Raw genomic sequence first — 23,657 nt, forward strand, 5'->3', positions numbered from 1 at the left:
CTATCATATCTAAGCTACCTGGTATGACAGTTGTTCTTGAAGACTATGTCTTACTTTTCAGAAGAGAAATGCTCTCAGCTAACTAATTAATTCCAGCATCTAAAAGAGTTTTGCAGTTTCCCATCCCTATTTCAAAATCCACTACCACTAACCAATACTGACTTGGCTACACTATTAGCCTCAAATGCTCTCCTCCTAGATTTGTGTCACCACCTTCATCTGAATTTAATCTAACGTTGGTCTTTCACTTAGCAAGAATCTTCTTGTTTAGAGCCACTGTCAAATTATACAAGCTCCTCAACTCATTTGACTCTTGCACGTACAACTAATAAACTCTCTACTGCATTCCAACTCTATTTGATTAGTGCACAATTCAATCTTCTCTCAAGGCTGCCAACAACCCTAGAGCTTGAATCAGCTAAATGTTTTGAGGACACTATAACTTGTCACTTATCTCATTAGTGAAAGACTGACCACACTTCACCTGACAATCTGCAATTTCTAAGTCCATATTCTCTTCAATAATGCACAAAACCCAAATCTTTCTTCCAATTTGTCACCCTCGTAGTGCAACATGCAGAAAATTATATTGGACAATAATCAGAAGCAATTCTTTGCAGGTGGGTAACTATGGCATCACTGAATAACTTCAAAGCTGGCTTATTTGCATGAACCCTGCTCGATCTACCTAAGTTTTTTTCACTATCTCATCTATTGTCACTCCAAGTATCTAAGCCCAATAAATTCCAAAAAAAAAACACCTGCAATATCTATGAAATCCAGAAACCATGTCATAGATCTCCCCCCGGTTGAGCCACACACCTCCTTTCTTGTCCTTGAACTTGCAAACACAAATTAAAGTCCCTTGCGACTCGCCAGGGCACATCAACTACTTGCAATCCCTTCAACAACTTCCAGAGCATATCCCCAATATATTAGATAAACTTGCATAAACACCAGTGAACCAGGCTTTGTTTTTAGCAGAAATAATAGAAGAAAAAGCTGTCTATTCTTGTACGTAGCACCAACCTCAACTATACCCTTTGTCACACCAGAATAATTCCTTTAAACCTTCCAGTTGCAGACACCAAATCACCTTATCACATCCTAAAATTCACCTTTTGGCTGCCTCCCCCTGATGAGTTTCCTCCAAAAGAATGACCCCTATTATTGTACATAGCACTAACCATAACAATACCCTTTGCCAAATTAGAATAATGACCTTTCAGTAGTGGACACCCAATCACCTGACCACTTACTAAAAGAAGCAGAATATCCTGATGAATCAACTCAATTGGAAGACCAGGGTTGCAATCAAATGGGAATATCAACAATTTGCTCCACTATTGGCCATACACGATGTCTCTAGGAACCATGGTCCTTTTGAAAGAATCTCTGTACATTCACCATCATTATGAAAAAAGAAATCAAAGAACCTTGGTGCTAAACCCACCACCCTCAGCCCAGATCTGAGCTCTCATAACATTTGCAGAACATGCTTCACCAATTTCAATGCCGGGCTATTTATCCTCAACTGTGTCTTCTTCAAACCAACCTCTGTTATCACCACAATTCCGTAGTGGACTTTTATAGTGTCCTAATTCTATCATTCACATCCATGGCTATAGGATTGTTATCAGATTAACATGATCAAGACAAACCTACCCATGAGGACTCTTCTCTTGAAGCTGAAATTCCTTTCATACATCAACTCTGAATGCTAAATAAGAGTTAAAATCAGTTCGCACACCCTTAACAGACCCCCAAGTCCAACCATGTGCCCAGGAAACCAGCTAACTCTATCTCCAACTCCTTCAATATATCAAGGTAGATCAACACAGCCACTATCGGATCATTTTGTGGCTTCATCCCAAGCTTCATATCGTCTTCATCTTCATCGCTGATCGAGTCTTCAAGTTGTCATATCCATTCGGTCATCTTGGAAATGTATTAAGTGGTACACTATTCTTTATGCGATGATACTGGATAAACTTACTAGCCTTTATGTGATCAATCTCCATAATCTATCCTATTTGTGGTATGATAGTTTAATTAGAATAAATATAAGGACAAAAATCAAAATGTGCTCCTAATTTTTTGAAATGTCAAAAGGGCGCTCCTTGCTTTTAACATGTCAAATGGATGCTCCACGATATTTCTCATACCTAAAATGTATTTATTCTAGTGTTGTTGTAGCAGCCACTGAGTAGTTGCTACATGTAAAAATAAACTGATCAACTCGATCAAAAAATCTATATATAAAGCACTTTTATATAAAAAAAACTCTTTATGAACTTGGTTAAGATTGCTTAAATTTAATCAAAATCCCTTCAAAATGGTCAAAATCTTCATAAAATTGTCGTAACAACCTAAGTGGTTGCTACAAAATTGTAGCAGTTATTTAAAGTGATTTTAACCTTTTTATGGTGATTTTGACCTTTTAAAAGTGATTTAGATCGAGATTAAGCGATATTGACCAAGTTTTGGTAAAGAGTTTTTTCCCCTTTAAAGTGCTCTTTGGATAGTATTGAATACAACAAAGCCTTATCCTAGGGTTCTCTAGATAGTATTGAATACAACAAGGCCTTATCCCACTAGGTGGGGTCGGTTACATGGATCTTTCTACGCGATTAGGCTCTATCCTCTACAATATCATTATCTATATTTAAATAAATTTTATCTTATTTTATTTTGCTAACCAAGTCTTTTTTTAGTCTACCTCTTTCTCGTTTGATATGCGTATTTGTTATAGTTTCACATTACCTAACTAGAGTATTTATTAACCGTCTAAGTACAAGTTCGTACTATCTTAAACATGTCTCTCGAAGTTTTCTCTCAATATATGCAACTCTAACTTTTTCTCTAATGCTTTCATTCTTATTCTGTCCATCGTATGTCCACACATCCACCTTAACATCCTCATCTTTGCAACTTTTATCTTCTGTTCATGTGCTTGAGTTATAACACAACATTCAGCGCCATATAATATAGCAAGTAGAACTTCCCTTTAAGTTCTAGAGGTACTTTACGATCACATAAAACACGGGACACTTTTCTTCATTTCAACCATTCTATTTGTATTCTATATAAGACATTTTTCTCAATCTCTCCATTTTGCAAAAATAATCCTAAATACTTAAAGCTTCCAGACAACTCGTAATTTCCTATCTTAACAATTGTCTTATTATGTCTGGTATTGCTAAACTTGTTAAACTTAAATTTTATATATTCTGTCTTTACTCTATTAAGCCTAAAATTTTTCATTGTGTTTTTCGTTGAGATTCTAGTTTAGCATTTATTCTTTCACGTGCCTCATCTACCAAAATAATGTTATCTGCAAATAACGCGCACTACAGTACTGTGTTTTGAATGTATCCAATGAGTTCGTCCATGATTAGTGTAAAAAGATAGATTTAGAGCTGATCCTTGATGTAACTCTATTTTTATTGGAAATGTTTCAGTTATGTTATTACATCCTCATGTATATCATTAATTAGTTCAATATATATTACGATAACATCTCGCTTTTTTAGAATTCTCCATATAATTTCTCTTGTGATTCTATCATAAGTTTTTTATGTCAATTAATACCATGTTTAGATTTTCTTTTGCTTTCGATATTTTTTAATTAGTTGCTGGAAAATATGTATAACTTCTATTGCCGACTTTCCAAACATGAACCCAAATTGATTTTCGATCATAATGATCTTCTTAATTTTTTTCTATTACTCTTTCCCAAAGTTTCATGGTATGACTCATTAGTTTAATACTTTTATAGTCTGCACAATTTTGTTATTCTCTAGTTCTTATATAAGGGAACTAGAGGACTTACCCTTGATTGAAAAGATATTTTTATCGTTTTCAATATCATATTAAATAATTTTGTAAGTCATTTAATACCTTGTTTCCTTAGGCACTTCCATACCTCTATCGGAATATCATCTGGTACAACGACTTTTCCATTTTGCATCATATTTAAAGCTTGCTCGAAGGTTGAATTTTATGATAAAAATTTAAATTTCTATACTTATTTGACTTACTTAAATTACCTAAGTTAAGTTGGTCACCTAAATCATTATTAAAAAATTGATAAAAAGATTTATTCTGTTGTTTTTTATTTCTTTATCATTTACTAGTACCACATTCATCTTTAATATATCTTATTTGATAAGATCTCTTTTCTTTCTCTCTCACTTTAGCTAAATGTCTCTTTTCCCTTCTTTTATATCTAATTTTCGATATAACCGTTCAAAAGTTTTATTGTTTTGCTTCATTCATTGATTTCTTATCTTCTTTTTTGGCTATTGTATATTTTTTTAAGTTTTCCTCGTTCTTATAAATATTTAATTTTTTATAGGCTGTTTGTTTTTTTCCTTCACTTTCTCTTATATTTTTCATTCCACCACCAAGATTCCTTACTTGGTGGTGCATGTCCCTTTAACTCACCAAGTATGTTCTTGGCTACTATTTTTAACATTGATACTATCTTATCTCATGTCGTATTCGACTCACAAGTATATTTCACCTAATGCTTGTACTCTTATATTCTCCTTAAATATATTTTGCTTCCCTTTTTTTAACTTCCCCTACTTAATTTTAAGAGTTGTGTATATTTTCCTTCTATTGATATTATGATTGTGGCGTATATCTGAAACTACTAACCTATGTTGGGTACTTAAGCTTTCTTTGGGGATGACTTTGTAATTTTTATAAATCTTTCTATCTCTCTTCCTAACTATTGTATTGAATGACCAAATTAAATTAAAAAAAAAATAATTTAATTTTACACATTGTAGCAGCCATTCCATGGCTACTAAAACAATATTGGAATAAGGGTATTTTCAGTATAAGGGTGTTGCTTTGATGTTTTGAAAAGGATGAGCGTTCTTTTAATTATTCTGATAACTAGGGTTGACCTTTTGATTTGAATCTTGACTGAATGATTTATTCTCATAAGATCAAGGCTTGATCAATTAAAAGCTGGATGGACAATAAATACATTATTTTTTTAGATATATTGAATCAACAAGGAGAGATTTTATTGTTTATTGAATTAAAGCTAGTGGTTAGATCAGAGAACAGATTTTTCACTTCTTTGTTTAAGTGAAAAATAATTCTATAAGTAGTTGATTGACTAGAAAACGCCTTGTATTGGAGTTGTGCGGTTTAATAAGTGTCACATAAAATTAAGTATTGAGGTCCACAAACAAAGATATACTCTTATGCAATGATTAAAGAAAAAATCCATGTGGATACTCTCAAATAATTAGAACTGCTGACTTATTATTTTTATTATCATCTGACCTTTGATTTGCTCATTCATACATGCAAATAGTGATGAGTTTGTATGTTAACCGCCAGGATGGAAAGAGATGCTTTCCCACTGTTCAAGTTATTGAGGCAGAAATACAAGTCAAGTATAGATCGTGAGTCTTTGTTTGATGAGGTATTATTATCTTCCTGCCTTTCAATTGACTGTTCTCTTAACCTTTACATGTAATGGTGACCATCCATTGCCCTGATACTCCATGTTACTTGTAAGGTAGAACCAAAAGTAAAAGGAAACCTTATGAGATGCAACATTTCTTGGTTATTCTTCTTTGATCTGCAAAGATGGTGGGTGTTGAAGTTGTGACACCTAAAATGTTCCTTTTACTGCTCAACTTAATGTTTTTTTTTTTTAAAAAAATCTGTTTTCTTCATGTTAATAGCCTTTTGTACCTCACGCTACCACTTCTTCTTTTAGACTACCCATAAATGATCTTGCTATATTCTTAATCTTATTTGTGTCCAGATTGCTGGTTTGCTAGCCATTTATGATTATTTACTTTTTTCTGTTTGTAGAAAAATAGATATTGCATCAAATCATAATGCAGACGCTTGATAACTCAAAAGCATATTATAACTAAACAGAAATTTAGATGATGTGATATAGCTGACTGATACATTTGTATTGTTACTTAAATTTTTTACCTTCTTATTATTAGTTATTAGATGAAATTGCCGAGAAGTTCTATGGCGTGCAACGCAGAAATGGCCTCCAAGGCATTTTTGGTGATCTCTTTAAGGTACCAATACTCTAGTAATCTCAGAAAATACTAGTTAAGTGTTGTCTTCGACTAAGATTTGTGAACTAGATCCAGTTCTGAAGTATTAAAAGATATTTAAGAACTATGCTAACCAAGATTGCTTTGTAATCTCGTATTTAATATATATATATATATATATATATAGCCGTAGTAATATAAAGTTATACACCTATGTTGAATTGTAATTTTTCATTCACAGAAGTTATGTTCCTTTTCTTAAATTTGTCCTTTTTTCCTCCTGTGCTACTGAAGAATTTTGAGTGATCGGTTTTGGTCTTGTATGAATGTCATTTGTTTTGTGCTGCTAACCTTTATTTTACTCCTATAGGTTTTAATTAATTTATGTTTACCCATTTTCAACTGTTCCACATCATTACGTTTTGACAATTTCTGTTGATGCTTCTTGAAATTGATATTTTTACAAAATAATTCTGGAAATATGTTCATTTGCTTAACTATGGTGTGTAAGGGTGAGCAAAAGTTTGGTTAAACTAAATAAACAGATCAAATCTACCGAATTTAAAAATTCGATTTGGTTTATTCAGGAATTTATTTATTTTTTAAAAAATTGATTAATTTAGTTCGGGTTTGGTTTTGAAATTTCTTTGGTTAAACCGAATAAATTGAATTTTTAAACCAAATCAAATTTTTAGACCGAATTAAATTTTTATTAAGTCAAATCAAATTTTTAAAAAAAGTCGGGATGTTTGATTTGATTTTTATTGAAAATTCAGTTTGATTTATTCATTTTTTTTAATCAAAAATTGGTTGGTTCAGTTCGTTAAAAAAAATGGTTCGGTTTGATTAATTTAGACCGAAAACTCACCTTATGGTGTGTGCAAAAAAAAAAATTTAAAAATTATAATAATAAAAATGATGATATGATAATGGGATGATTTGCATGCAACTACGAAGTTAGAAGGTAACAATGATTTCATCTTCGTTTCACTTGCAAAATTAGTAACTATCAAAACTATTGTTGCAGATGATGTGAGTGCTTTGTTGAGCCTTAAATATGTCAAAGTGTGGGAGCCAGTTGGGGCTGAGAAATTTCTTTTCCTTTGCTTTCAAAGGAACAAAGAGTTTTTAAGCAATAAGATGCAGTAGGTTCAAATTATTTTGTTTTCGTAGATCATGTCTCCAAAATTGTATTCTCCATTGAAAAAGCTCATTTGTATCCTGTTTAATTGTCTTCTTGAATAAAATCTTTGATTTCTGTTTAAACAAAATCCTACAAGTGTTCTGACTGTCGGGTTCAAGCGAAAGTAGTCGAATTGCTGAAGAAAATCTGTTGAGTCTGAACAAGTGAAGGTGCATTATTTTTTACTTTTTACCTGATGCGCATTATTTGGGGCCATTCCGTCACAAATCTTGGAATGTTGATATCAGATACGGACTCACGTAACATTGCTAGTTTATTTTACCAACAATTTGCTAAGCTTTTAGATTAGATTTATATCATTTGCATAATAACATTTTTTGGTAAATTAAAAGGTAGAAAATTAAAAAATATTTTTGTTTATCTATATCATCGAAAGAGCATTCCTCTAAAAACTATTAAAATAGCATCCTACTGGTAATTTAATAACTGTAATATCGCTTTGCCCTCCATTTATTTTATAAATTTAGTATGTGATAATCAACTCGGTTGCTATCTAATGACTATGTATAAAATAATATTACCTTATATTGTGGCTTTGTATAAAGTAATACTACCTTAATATTGTTTTGTACAACGTAGCACTATCTTAGTTTAGGTTGTGTTGGGCTATCAAGGAATTGTGTATATTTTTCGATTAGATTGTCTGAAAACAAAGGGATATTTTAGATAAAAGAAAATTATATATGGATAAAAAGAATGTTCTTTTGATTCTTTGTCGAATAAGTTAGTCGATTGACTCCAAGTCTCAATTGGGTGCATATCCATATTGAATAGAGGCGTAATAAGTTCGAAGAGTTCCAAGCAAGATATTGTTATTATTTTACCATAGAGGCAAAATATACTACGTCTTCTAAAGCAACAAAAGAAGTAGTTTTCAGTTTGGATCAAGAAGTTCATCTTTGAACTTGTAATGATTTTGACTATTGTTGAAGCATTATCTGTTTACTGTAATAATAATAGAGTCATTGCACAGGCGAAGGAACCCAGGTCTCACCAATGATCCAAACATGTGTTTTAGCATTATCATTTGATCAGAGAGAACATTAGTAGGAAAGAAATACACATAAAAAATATTTCCACTTAAAGGAACCTGACAGATCCTTTGACAAAGACTATATCACAAAGTAAGTTTGAGAGTCACGCCCAAATCTATAGTATTAGATATCATGGCGATTGACATTAGGCCAAATAAGAGTATGTTATACTTAAGAGATGTCATAAGTTAATCATCTTATTGAATATACTATTAGATAAATAAAGATTTACTATTTGAGTATACATACTTTATGCATATTATAATTGGATCTTAAATTCATTTGCTAAATGTCTCCAATATGATTTATAGCATGAGAGAATTTATGATTGGATCACAACTAATGAGCATGTCTATATTTATAATTATGAATGTATTGAAAGATTTCCTAGTTAATGAATTGATGAGTTCAAATATCATGGATTCTAAGAAACTAGCATGTGTTATACTCGGTTTATCCAAGCGGTTGCTCCTCACTGCTGGAGATATTGGAATATCGAGAGTTAAACATTGATGTTAGTTAAGGGTAACTAGTTCATTGGAGTGACTGTTATGAGACTTCATATGGTTTTATACATATATGGATATGTCAACAAAGATCTTATTACAGCTTAAGTGTAAGTTTCATTTGACTTAAGGTATTTAGGTTACCTTGGTTATAGAGACTTATGATTTGGCATCTTAGTCAATACATCTTCATGGAGGTGTGGGTATGGGATGATTGGATATAAGTTAAAGTGCTCGAAGGTGTTTGGATAACCCACAGAGGACTTATCGCTCCTTACAAAAGGAGACATACCCTACGATCGCTTGTTAGGATTATTATTTGAAGTTTTTGACCAAAACATTATATGTTAAGAGTATAATACTCTTGGACACATGTTTAAGTAATTTGAATCCACAGGAGGAGGAAGTATGACTTGGGCTAGGTGTGATGTAGTTAGCCTAGTGGGGACCGACATTCAGATCATGTCTTGAACCAAGTAGGTATAAGACGAGTGAAAGGAACAATGCACAATTCATTGTAGTTTCTGAAGAGTTTAAAAATTGGTTTTGAGATCAACTGTTGATTTTTCGATCAATTGAAGATCATGATGTATTAATAGGTGTCATCTATTCGTAATTAATGGTTAATTATGAATGATTAACCGGGAACCTATTGAGTTACATGTATTACAAGTTTATTCGAAATACTTAAAATAAGTTTGAGAATTGGATTCTCAGATCGAGAGAGATTGCGTATGGTTGGACCAGATGAAGGGCAAATATGAAAATATTTTATCGATACGGAAGCGCGGATGCACCATGCCTTTTGAAGATGAATTGAACTATCTTTAGTTTAATTATAAACAAATTAGTTTGATTTTAATTAAAAGAGATTTGGTTATTGAACTAAGTGGTTTGGTTTTGAACTAAGATGGTTTGGTCTTAAATCAAACTTAAGGCTAATGGTTTGGATTTTGGGTTAGTGGATACGGGTTTGGACTTGATCTAAACCTAATAGGAGATCTATATATATAAGATATAGATTGGAAAGAAAATAAAAACTTTGATTAAAATCTAAGTGCTAGGTTTTTATCATCTCCTCTCCTTTTCTAATCGCCGATTGAAGGGAGGTCACCCTCACCCATCGCCGGTGCCCCTTTTGTTGTCGGCCTCTCTGAATACTGCCCTCTGCTAATGGACGTCTGACGACCGTCGGTCAGCAACAATCCGAGCACGAACAACAAGTTGCTGCTGTCTTGCCACCACTGCCCAATCAGCCTCCGTTACCCCTTGTGCCATTGTAGGGCTGTACTGAACCTACTACCTCCTGCCACACCACCGATAGCAACGAGGAAGGCCTTCGAATAGTAGTAATCCGGTTGTCATTCTATTGTATTTGAGAGATATTCTAAGACATCACCTTATGTAATACACTATTTATTAGATAAATAAAGATTTACTATTTCAGTACACATTCTATGTGTTTGATTGAATCTTAAACTCATTTACTGAATATCCGTAATATGATTCATAACATGAGAGAACTTGTGATTGAATCATGAGCATCTTTACATGTGCAATTTTGAATGTATTAAAATAATCCTTAGTCGACAAATTGATGAGTTCAGACATTATCCATTCTGAGAGACTAGCACGTGTTATACTCCTTGGTTTATCCAAATAGTTGCTCCTCACTGGCTGGAGACATTGAGATGTTGAGAGTTAAATGTGGATACTAGTTATGATAACTAGTCTATTAGAGTAACTTGCTATGAGACTTCATATGATGCTCTATATATACAGATATGTCAATGAAAATTTTATTATAGCTCGAGTGTATGTTTCCTTTGACTTAAGATATTCAAGTCACGTTAGTCATAGAGACTTATACTTGACATCTTAAGCAAGCATCTCTGAGAAAGTGTGGACATGAGAGGATTGTGTATAAGTTGAAGTATCCGAAGATATTTAGATAGCCAACAGAGTTCACCGTTCCTTGAAAAAGGAGATGTATATCCTATGGTCATTTGTCAGGATTGTTACTAAAGTTTTTGGCCAAAATAATACATGTCAAGAGTATGATACTTTTGGATGCATGTTAGAGTAACTCGAATCCACAGGATAAAGGAAATATTACTTGGGCTAGGTGTAATGTAATAAGCCCAATGAGACTAACACATAGATCATGTCCCGAACCAAGTGGTTATAAGATGAGTGAAAGGAATGAGACACGACTCAATGCGACTGTTGAAGGGTTTAAAAGTGGTTCTAGAATCAACTGTGATTTTTTAGTTAATTGGGGATTATGTTGTAATACTAGGTGTCACTCATGATCGTTAATTATGCGTATCCAATATAAACCGGGAATATATAAGGTCACCCACACTACGAGTTTATCCGAAAGACATAAAATGGGTAAGAATTTGATTCTTAAATCAGGAGAGTTTGAGTTGATTAGATTAGATAAAGGACAAATATGAAAAGAATTTGACACAATAGAAATACGGAGGAGTCATGTCTTTTGAAGACAAGATGAACCTTTTTTCGATTTAATTATGAACCATATTAGTTTGGTTCTAATTAAAGGTGGTTTGGTTGTTAAACCAAATGTTTTAATTTTAGAACCAAATTTAAGGTTAATAGATATGGTTTTGGGTCAGCGGATAGCTTTTCAAATCTGTTTGGAGGTCTATATATAGATTTGGATAGAAGAGAAAAATAACACAATTGAATCTAAAACCTAATTGTTAGGTTTTGGTTTTATTTTTTTCTCTCCTCCTAGCCATCGCCGCCCAAGAAGATGAATTCGCCGTGGCCGCCGACGAAGCGAAGATGTCACTGCTGTTCACGAATGCAATTCACGTCGAACATTAAACGTTGCTGTGAACACGTTGCTGCTGTTAACGAATTGCTTGTTCAACACGCGAAGAGCAATGGTGGCTCCTCCGACTTGAACGTTGTTGATTGGCTTTCTCCACCGTGTGAACATCACTTGGCTGCTCCAAAAAGGTTAACAGCGGCAAACGTTGCTCTTGCTCCACCGTGTGAACAGCGCTTGGCTGCTGCCGGAACTTCCAGAAGACTGAAATATGTTCAGCCGGAAGGATCTTGCAAGTGCCGGATGAATTGGTTGACCCGTCATGGATCTGCTGTCTTCGTTTGGGCAGCGAGGTTCCAACCTTCGGACAGCAGCTGTATGGCTGCCGTTCACCTTGCTTGGTACAGCTGGATTGCTTTACGCCACCGGATACCAAATCGAGCCTTGATCCTTTCTCGAATCTCTTAGTCTCCCACTTTCAGCTAGTACCGAAACAGAGATACGACTCATGACTTAGAGAAGTTGCATCGAGGATAACTCAACGTGGATACAAGTAAAGACAAGCTTCGTTAAGCTTACTTGTTGATTCCGATGGAGACTAGCTTTAGAGGCTAGCAAACACTATCTACAAGGTTTGATCAAGAACTCACAAGTATAATCAGTTGTGGTAAAATTTTTATTATACGGTTATGCCTGGCACGTGTGTATCCTAGAGGCATGTGATGTGTGTATGTAATAATTTAGAATTATTGCCTTCCGTCGTGCACATTTTGTGAAATGTCTAAAGCACGCATCACATTCGGCTCCCCAACATGTTCATCTTGCTTCATGACATCGGGTTGCGTATGTTGCCAGGCATTGAAGCGAGTTGATTACCTTTGTATTTGGTGTTGTCGTTTTGCGAACGCCGCTGGATACCAAAAAATTGGTGCGATCTCTCTCTCAGAGAACTTGACTCTGTTCATTGGCTAGTACTAAAGATGAAATCAAGGCTCCTGGCTTTGTGAAGTCGTCTCTGTAGGATCGTAAAGTGTTAGAGCGGGGGGGAGGGATGGGGTGAATAGTGCGAGTCCCTTTTTCACTTTTTCATAAAAACAAGGGACAAAGCATTGGAAAAGAATTATACAAAAAGAATACGACTAACACAAGTTTCTTTTACTTGGTTCGAAACCTTCGACAACTTTTACTCCAAGGTCCGCACTTGCTGAGTGCTTTCGTTAAGCAATCCACTATAAACTCGAATAATTACAATGATATAGAAAATTAAAGTGCAAGTAAATACAAATATACCGATGACTTTGTATTAAACCTTGGGCGTAGTCGTCGAAGTGGCGTTTCGTCATCGTAGAGAGCTTTTCGGAGCAATGTTTGAGTAAGAAAGTTATAGCAATTGATGTATTAATATTGTTGCTCAAAGCTTCTTTTATAGTCCTTTCCAGGTACTTGGACCACCGGGCACCTCCACTAAAACCTATCTGATCCTGCTTCGACGTTGAGTTATCCAACTCTGGGTGCCTGGACTACCCCTATGTGCTTGAACCGCTGCCATGGCTGCATCTCGGCGAAGCTTTATATGTGAAAGTTGATCCAACTTTGAGCGCCTGGACCGGTCTGGCTGCCTGGAACTTGACATGTGCTAGCTAATCAGATTATGCCAACTCAGCTGCATGCATGGTTGGGTTCAACCCCATCCAGGCGCTTGGACCCACTCGGGGCATTTGGACCTCCAAGCGCCTAAACCCTTCTAGGGCATCTGGACCTCTGTGCGCTTAAACCCTTTTGGGGGCGCCCAAACCTCCTTTTTCTAGCTAACTTTCAGCTTTGATTTCCTACACCACAGAGTTAGCAAAATAAATAATAATATAAAAAATAAGTATTACTATTTTGATAGTCAGGACTGTCCGGTTCTGAGTTTGAGTTTCACTAAAAATCATAGGTCGAAGCGATGTCTACTGTTTTCTCAATGGGGAACACGCCCTCACTAGATTTTTCCTCCAGTTGCTTATCTCCACTTACCATTAGGGAACTTACTCAACTATGATCTTTTGACCTACTAGGTCTTCGTGCTAGATGCTTCATTTGGACTTCAGCCAATTGTCAGGTCTCACAGACCTAATTGTACTTCCGACTAGATATCAACCTATCTGGTCTTCTTGTGCCAGTTATCAGTTCCTCCAAACCTAATTAGATTTTAGTCTGGTGTTAGGTCCCATCAAGTCCTTCAGTCTTGCACATTTGGTAAATTGGTTAAATCACAAGTTTAACCTTTAACTTTTGTCATATCTAAAATATCTGAGTTTGATTATTAATGTAAATTGCACTAACAATCATCATTGCTTGGCATGGATACGAATAGAGGTGAGACTTCATAGCATTGCTGGTTGATGTCATTTCCACTCTGTTGGTCCTGATGCAACCTACAAGAGGGGGTGAATTGCCTATAAAAATAAAATTAATCCTTTCCCGATCCTTTAGCACAGAATAGTAGTACAATTATAATAAATTAAATGAACAACTAATAAAATAAAAAGAGGTGGAAAATTATTTAGTGACAACCTACGCAGTTGTTAATCTAAGACAAATGAAAACACTAAAAAGTCTCCTTCGTTGAAGGCGGAGAAGCCTCTTACACTTGTTGAATGTTCAGAAATATGCTAGGAAATGAATACAAGAGTTGTTGAATATTTCCTAGCTCTAGGGGTTTTTTTATAGCACTTGGGAGATCCTATTCGTGGGTGGAAGGCGCCTTCAAAAAGGGTTCAAGGCGCCTTCAAATGGATAAAATTTTATCCACAACTCAACGGCAACAAACGATCATTTGATGCTAGTACTATTCACTGGAGACGCTTTCTAAGTCTTTGAAGGTGCATTCAATATTATTCATGGAAGGCGCCTTCGGTATTGTTTATGGAAGGCGCTTTGCAAGCCTTTGAAGGTGCCTTCAACACTATTCATCTGAAAATGATTAACTTTCCTATCCATGGGTGGAAGACGCCTTCAAAAGGGTTCAAGGTGTCTTCAAGTGGATAAAATTTTATCCACAACTCAACGGCAAGAAACAATCATTTGAGGTAGATACTATTCATTGAAGATGCCTTCCAAGTCATTGAAGGTGTCTCGACACTATTATGGAAGGCACCTTCCAAACCCTTGAAGGCGCCTTCGGTACTGTTCATGGAAGACACCTTCTAAGCCTTTGAAGGCGTCTTCGACACTGTTTATTCAAAAATGATTAACTTTCCTTGTTAACCATTTTTCACTCTGCTCGCTTGGGTGATGCTCCGGCCGTCTGAAATTGAGCTCATCCAAACTCAACTTTGGTCTTCTCCTCGAGGAGTCTTCCTCCCTGGCTTCTCATCCCTCGGACCGCCGCGTGTGTCCTTCTCATCCGTCGATTTACTCTTCCTAGCACCTCATTCTTCAGATGCATTGAGCCCGTCGACTCCATTCCCTTGCCATCCTTCTCACTAGTTATGTCTTCCACTCGACTTCTTGTGTTCCTAAGTTTCTACACACTTAGACACAAGTATCAAATATACACAGGACCTAACTAACTCTGTTAACCATATCAAAACTACCTCGGGGTAGTTACAATCTCTCACTTTTTGATGTGTATCAACCCAAGTTAGTGTTAGGGAAAAACAAGATATAAAATTTAACAAGATAAAAAAACTGGAATTTTGTTAAGTACAAAATTACAAAAGTACCCCTCCCTCCGAACTTAAGCTCTAAATACTCCCTCTTTGATCACATCAAAATAAAGTCGTGGAAAGAAAATATAACAGTTAGATAAAAGTTTGAAATATTTCTAAGGGTTAAGGAAACAGAATTCAGATAAAAAATTTTTACAAAAGATTTTTCCAAAAGTCTTAATCTTCAAGATTTAATAATTATATTTGTTCAAATTTAATTTAAAAATAAATTTAATACATCAAAAACTTTTAAAATTTTTTCTTAAAATTCAATAGTAGTATGTGAATATGGTAGAAAAAAATTTCATAAAAAATAGTTTAAAGATTTTAACAAAAATAAAATATTTAATTAAAAACATAGTTTTACAAAATAAATTTTGTCGAAAAAAATCTCTCAAAAATTTCTAATTATTGGCAACAGAAAAAAAAAAAATTTCAATAAAATAAGTTTTTGAGAATTTTTTATTTTAAAAATAAGTTTTCATTAAATAATCTTTAAACAATTTATTATTTATCAATAATTTTAAAAAATAATTCAATAGATAAATAATTAATTTTTTTATTACAAAAAAAATTTGAATAAGAAATTTTAAGGAAAACTTGCATGAAAAATATTTTAAGTAGACAACATTTATTTTTAAAAATAAATATTCAAAAATAGTATTTCTATCGTAAAAATTTGGCTAATTTTTCTATATGTTCATAATGTAACATAAGTCTACAAAAAAATCAAGTTTTTCAAGATAAGTCTCTAAAAAAATTTTAAATTTTAAATTATGATTCTTCAATCAAGAATTAAAAGAAAATTATTTAATTAATGAAAATTTCTAAAAAAATTTTATCCGAATAGATTATGAATTGTTGCAATACGAAAAAAAAATTTATCAAAAATTATGGAAATTAAGTATACAAAATTAATTTTGTAAGCAAAATTAAAATACATGCATAATCATTTCTTTATACTAATCAAGATTTGGGAATCTAAAATAAATTTTTATCTACTGGGTTAACAAGAAATTTCTTGTGTACATATTTTTGTAATACTTTTTTAATTTGACCCTTATAAAATTTAAAGTACTAATTTAGACTTTTATAATTTCTTGAATTATTTGGATTAACACATGCAGAATTTTTTCCAATTCGGTCCTTCAAATTTTCATTTTCATCCTTTAGTTTTTCATACATTTTTAATGGACATGAGTGTGCTAAAATTACTTTCAGGCCTAAAATTTATTTTTCAAATTATTATTTTTGATTTTAATTTGCAAAATGATTTAGACATGGATTTAATACCTTCGTAAAGTTGATTTGGAGGAAGTTAGCATACCTCACTAATTACCATGTCAGCTTCAAAGTTTGACTCTCCCCCTTCACTGGTGCTTTCTTCTAAAGTGGCTCCCCATTCGTTGATGCTCTCCTCTTGGTGACTTGTCATAAGTGCTAGTCCAACATACTCTTCAATTTCGGATTCCGATGATGACTCGTCCCATGTCGCCTTTAAGTTGTTGTGCCTTGATTTGGTTGACTCTTTCTTCTTCTCCTTCATCTTCAACTTTGGGCAATTATCCTTGATGTGTCCTTCTTCATTACAATTATAGCATTGAACTCATCTTTTATTTCGTGTAGACTTCTTAGCTTGAGACTTATTGAATTTATTAGTTTTAAATTTTCTTGAGAATTTTCTTACCACATAAGCCTTTTCATCTTCGTTGAAAGAAGTGTCAGTATCTGACTTGACCCTTCTCATGTTCAGTGCGACATTGTTATTTAGCTCCTTGTTCTTTCTAATCCCTACACATCTAGATTCATGTAGTTTAAAGGTAGAAAATAAATTTTCTAAACTACTTACCTATAGGTCCTTGGATATATAGAAGGCGTCTATAATCGACGTCCATTCAACATTTCTTGGAAATGCATTCAGTGTATACCTTAATAAGTCTCAATTTGTTACCTTTTCTTCGAGATTTGTGAGTCCGGTGATTAATTCTTGAATCCTTGAGTGTAGATGTGGGACTGTTTCTCCTTTTTCCATCTGGAGGTTTGTCAGTTGGTTCCTGAGCAGGTCTTGTCTCACAAGCTTTTCTTTGGATGTTCCTTCGTGTAGCTTCAAGAACTTCTCCCAAAGTTCCTTTACTGATTTGTAATCTCTGATCCGATTGACTTCCTAGGGTGGAAGTACGCTTAGCAGGTGGAACTCATCTCATTCGTTCGCTATGAAGTAGGCTTGATCTTTTTTGGTCTACTAGTACTCTTCCTTTCGACTCTTTGTTGGTCCTTGGGGGCTACAAAACCATATTTAATTATTAAGAGTAATTCAAAATCTATTTTAAAAAATATCTCCAAGTATTTTTTCCATGTTGCACAATCCTCCTCGAACTTTGGCAGATAGATGTTCGGTCCGACCATTATTTCGGTGCTTCAGCGATTAGTCCTTCTGAGACATTCTAGCTCTGATACCACTTGTTGGTCCCAATATGACCGACAAGAGAGGAATGAATTGCCTACTAAAATAAAATTAACCATTTTCTAATCTTTCAACTCAGATTAGTAGCACAATTATAATAAATTAAATAAATAATTAATAAAATAAAAAGAGGCAGAAAATTACTTAATTACAATCTAGGTAGTTGTTAATCCAAGGCAAATGAAAGAACTAAAAATTCCCCTTCATTGAAGGCGGAGAAGCCTCTTATGCTTATTGAACACTTAGAAATATGATAGGAAATGAATACAGGAGTTGTTGAATATTTCCTAGCTCTAGGGTCTACCCCTAGGAGATCTTATCCATGGGTTGAAGGCACCTTTAAAAGGGTTCAAGGCTCCTTCAAGTGGATAAAATTTTATCCACATCTCAACGGCAACAAATGGTCATTTGAGGCTGGTAATGTTTATTGAAGGCACATTCCAAGCCATTGAAGGTGCCTCAGCACTATTTATCGAAGGTGCCTTCGGTATTGTTCATGGAAGGTGCCTTCGGTATTATTCGTGGAAGGCGCCTTCAGTATTATTCATGGAAGGCGCCTTCCAAGCTTTTGAAAGCACCTTCGACACTGTTCATCTGAAAATGATTAACTTCCCTTGCTAACCATTTTTTTCTCCGCTCTCTTGGGTGATGCTCCGACCATCCGGAATTAAGTTCACCCGAACCTAACTCTGGCCTTCTCCTCGAGTAGCCTTCCTCCCCGCTCCCTAGCTTCTTGTCCCTTGGGCTGCCGTGGGCGTCCTTCTCATCCATTGGTGTATGTACAAAGCAAAACCTAAATTCTTGTATATTGGGAACCACGAGTTAGGTCTTTATATAGAAAAGAAGATATACACCAAAAGACAAAAATACCCCTATAATTATTCTAACACTCCCCCTCAAGCTTGAGAATATAGATTATATACACGAAACTTGTTACATATGTAATCGATCCGGGGACCTCTAAGTGACTTAGTGAATATATCTGCTAGCTGATCATTTGAGTTGACAAAACTAGTAGATATTTCTCCATATATGGCTTTCTCTCTGACAAAGTGACAGTCAACTTTAATATGCTTTGTTCTCTCATGAAAGACTAGATTTGAGGCAATATGCATAGCGACTTGGTTGTCATATATGAGTGACATTTGTGTAACCTCTCCAAACCTTAGTTCCTGAAGCAACTGTTTTAACCATATAAGTTCTTGACTAGCAATAGCCATAGCTCGATATTCTGCCTCTGCACTGGATCTTGCCACAACATTCTGTTTTTTACTTTTCCAAGAAACAAGGTTACCTCCGACAAATATACAAAATCCAGAAGTGGATCTTCTATCAGAGGGAGATCCTGCCCAATCTGCATCAGAATACCCCTCGACTTGAGTATGCCCTTTGTCTTCATATAGAAGACCCTTTCCTGGTGCACCCCTGATATATCGAACAATGTGAGTCAGGACATCCCAATGTTCTTTGTATGGAGAGCTAAGAAACTGACTTACTACACTTACTGCAAATGAGATATCCGGACGAGTGACAGTAAGGTAGCTTAGTTTCCCTACCAATCGCCTGTACCGTTCAGGATCTGAAAGAGGCTCCCCCTGATTTGGTAGGAGCTTGACATTATGATCCATGGGATTGTCGACTGTCTTTGAGTTTAGCATTCCTGTTTCTTCCAGAATATCTATTGCATACTTCCTTTGGGATATAATGATCCCATCTTTAGACTGTGCCACTTCTATCCCTAGAAAATATTTGAGTTTGGCGAGATCCTTTGTCTGGAAATGTTTAAAAAGGTGTTGTTTTACTTATGAAATCCTAAGATGATCATTACCAGTGATGACGATATCATCAACATAAACCACTACATAGATGCAACTAGTAGATGAGTGACGATAAAAGACAGAATGATCAACTTCGCTTCGAGTCATGCCAAACTGTTGAATTACGATACTAAATCTACTGAACCATGCTTTGGGTGACTGCTTGAGACCATATAAAGATTTCTGCAAACGACATACAAGACCAGAAAACTCCCCCTGAGCAATAAAACACGGAGGTTGCTCCATGTAGACTTTTTCGAGTAGGTCACCATGTAAGAATGCATTTTTGATGTCCAACTGATGAAGGGGCCAATGGCGAATTGCAGCAATAGACAGAAAAAGACGCATAGAGGACATCTTGGCAACAGGAGAAAAAGTATCTCCATAATCCAATCCAAATACCTGAGTATAGCCTTTAGCGACAAGACAAGCCTTAAGTCGATCAACCGTGCCGTCTACACCAACTTTCACCGTAAACACCCATCGACAACCAACCACTGACTTCCCACGAGGTAGAGGAACGAGGTCCCAAGTCCCATTGCTATGTAAGGCACTCATTTCATCAAGCATAGCCTGTTTCCATCCTGGATGGGCAAAGGCATCACCTGCAGTCTTTGAAAGAGAAACAGACGACAAGGAAGACAGACAATAATAATAGGATGGTGAAAGACGATGATAGCTTAAAGAAATATAGTGAGGTGAAGGATTACGAGTAGAACGTATATCCTTTCGAAGTGTAATAGGAACATCAGAGTCAGGAGATGGGACCGGAGGAAATGGCGAAGGACTTGGCTCCAAATATGTGCCCACAGCAGTGTCAGTGTTGGTCGGCGGCAAAGCAGAGCGAGGACGATGCTGATAAACCTGCAAAGGAGGAGACGAGGCTGGAGATGATAGAGGCGTCTCCGGAGGACAAAAGATAGTTACTGGTGCAGGTGGAGAGAGAGAAACCTTAGCCTGTGAAGTGGAAGGACCAAAAACAGAAACCGACTCAAAGAACATGACATCAGCAGAGATGAAGTACCGACGAAGAGTAGGTGTCACGCCCCCAAAGGAGTCTCTGCCAGACAAAAATCCGGCAACATCTCCCCTGTACCGGTGACAATCTGAAGCATCACTACAAGCAAAATACATCAGCCACATGCGGCTGGAATATTTATATACACAACCACGCAGTTATAATGACAGCACACACGGCTGGAATGAAACAATCAGAACCACGCAGTTATATATAAAATAACCCACACGGCTGTACCAAAACACAGCGGAAAAACGAAGGAAAGCCCACACAACACAAATAAATACAATGCATGCCGGCACGGCTTAAACACAAATAAAACACCAAAATCATAGGATAGCTACATGGCTATACACAAATACAATGCCAAAAATAAGAGAAGAATATACAAAAGAAAATAAGCACGGTCTTCGGATGTGACGTAGGACTCGGCAGACAGGATACTCCGAGCGACACCAACCATCTACAGGCTACCTGAAAACATAAATGTATACATGCGGTGGTGAGTATAGGTAACTCAGCGGGTAATAGAAAAGACAGTGCACGGTCTACAAATAAAACATGGAGATCAAAAGTATACAGTCTCAGTAGGGAATAAAGAACATGATCATACTATCATAATCAATGCACCTAAACATATCTGACATAATAACCTGACATATAAACTGTACAAAATAAAACTAACATAATGACAGATACATACCCAATCTGGAATCGACACATGGTACAATGATCAGTAAACTCACCGGATCTGCAACAGATATACCCGTGACACCTGTGCAATATAAGTACAACTGCATATACATGTAAAATAAATGACATGTATGCAGCATGGCAACCAAATGAAACAACCATATCTCAATCAAGTGCAACAACGACAATCACATGCAACTAGTATCTACTAGGCATGTATGCAAATGCAGATGCACCGCGCATCAAATGCAAGAATAATAACTGCGTATGCATGCTCCATGGTCACCCCGACACCTCTCCAGACACCACGACCCCAGTATGGTCGAGAGGCTTGGGTCCATGACAACCGTACAAGCCTCATACTCCAAACTGCTATAAAGCAGCTGAGGCAGACGGAATGCTAAGTAGTTATCTAACTACATAGCATCAGGGTCCCTGACTGCTCACAATGCCGGATCTCACCAAACCTCGTGACCGGGTGGCACGACAGGACGAGCGGCAACTGCTCCAAATACCACTACCCATGAGTGGCCGAGTGTGCAGCGCTAAACCAAACCGATGACTCTCTCAAACACAAGGGAGACAATAGTCATCAGATGCAATGAATGATGAACATGATATATATATATATATAATCATCATCCATGCAACACCCCAAACCTCATAAATACCTCCAACATGAATATAATCATCATGATACCTCCACGTATCCCACCAAACATATGTACACACTACACATGTATAATCAACCAAAAATCTCCAATAATCCCACCAGACACATGTACACCAAATACAAGTACAATCAACATGTATCCTCCAATAAAAACACAACGGACATGTGTATATACTCTAAACATACAATCAACACAACTCCTCCAAAAGTACATGATAAATACGTGTGTACATACAACATGCAAATGCACGGTCAACAAGATGACTCCTATAACACATACCCACCTATGTACAATCAACATCATATACCCAATCAGCATGGTAATACCAACAACCCGACAATCCCTACAAGACATACTCTGCACGTGTAATCACAACAGAGTAGATATCAAGAGTGAAGATTGTATATGAATTAAATAGATCATCATAAGGGTCAAGCATAAGTATCATGCAGGAAAAACAACTGTTGGAACCCCAAGGTATTTTGATGTGATCAAACAAGCTAAGTTAGGTCTTGCGTTTGTTTAACCCTTGTGTCTAAGTGTGCAGGAGCTTAGGAACACAGGAAGTCGAGCGGAAGACGCGACTAGCGAGAAGGACGGCACGGGAGAGAGCTGATGGGCTCGGTGCGTCCGAGGGACAAAGTGACCGCGAAAGAGTACACCGGTGGACGAGAAGAACGTGCGCGGCGTTCGAGGGATGAGAAACCGGGAAGGAAGGCTGCTCGAGGAGAAGGCCGGAACATGGGTTCGGGTGAGACCTATTCCGGATAGCGGAGATCACCCAAGCTAGTGGAGTCGGAACAGACGAGCCGAACTGAGACGAGCTGAACCGGAGCAGAGAGCCTGGACCAGAGTCAACTGTGTTGACTTGACAGGTCCGGGCGCCCGGATCAATTCCGGGCGCTCGGACCTCCGGGCGCCCGGAACCATTCCGGGCGCCCGGGGGTTCATATTTGACCAGATCGAAGCTGATCGTGAGCTGATCGTTGGGGGATAAAATTTATCCCCCCGGGGGCGCCCGGAACCCCTTTCAGGCGCCCGGACCAATACTATAAATAAAGTACTGATCCGTACATTCAGAATAACTCACTTGTAATCAATTCCTTCTGTGCTTTCAATTCTGTTCTTTTCATTTGTGCTGTCAACGTAGTAAAGAGGCTACTCTGCCCAGAGGAGAATCAGATAGTGCGCTTATATTCCTTGGATTAGCAATCCCCTGATTGCAAACCAAGTAAAACTCTGGTGTCTGCTTTTCTTTACTTAGTCTCTTTTATTTATTTATTACAAGTGTTCATTATATAGTTGAAATCCGAGAAAGGTTCGAGTTTTATTTTGTAGGGAAATTCACCCCTCCCCTCTTGTCGGCCTCCAAAGGGACCAACAAGTGGTATCAGAGCCAAGGCGCTTCAGGAGGACTAACCGCCGATCGAAGCAACAAAGATGGTCGGACCAAGCATTGTTCCACCAAAATTTGAGGGGAACTTCGCAGACTGGAAGCGTCGTATGGAGGTATTCCTAAAAACAAATTTTGAAATTCGGTTTATTATGAAATATGGTATTGTACCTCCAATAGATAAAGATGGAAAAGAAAAAGAAGAGAGCGATTGGACAAAGAAGGAGCAGAATGAGTCGGTAGCAAACAGCCGTGCGGAACATCACCTGCTGAGCGTATTACCGCCTCAAGAGGTCAACCGCATCAGAAATTATTTAT

General features: G+C 36.4%; 1 protein-coding gene across 1 annotated transcript in view; it reads left to right on the forward strand.

Annotated features, from left to right (window-relative positions):
• Positions 1-7,318, forward strand: part of LOC121984384 (protein GET4-like) — a 44,907-nt gene extending 37,589 nt beyond the window's left edge. Inside the window, exons 10-12 of the mRNA XM_042537298.1 lie at positions 5,362-5,446; positions 5,988-6,068; positions 7,075-7,318. Coding sequence (XP_042393232.1) covers positions 5,362-5,446; positions 5,988-6,068; positions 7,075-7,083 — 175 coding nt within the window. The 3' untranslated portion in view covers positions 7,084-7,318. The remainder of the gene's footprint in view (positions 1-5,361; positions 5,447-5,987; positions 6,069-7,074) is intronic.
• The last annotated feature ends 16,339 nt before the right edge of the window (positions 7,319-23,657 follow it).

The sequence above is a fragment of the Zingiber officinale genome, chromosome 5B, assembly GCF_018446385.1.
Source record: "Zingiber officinale cultivar Zhangliang chromosome 5B, Zo_v1.1, whole genome shotgun sequence".
Classification (NCBI taxonomy): domain Eukaryota; kingdom Viridiplantae; phylum Streptophyta; class Magnoliopsida; order Zingiberales; family Zingiberaceae; genus Zingiber; species Zingiber officinale.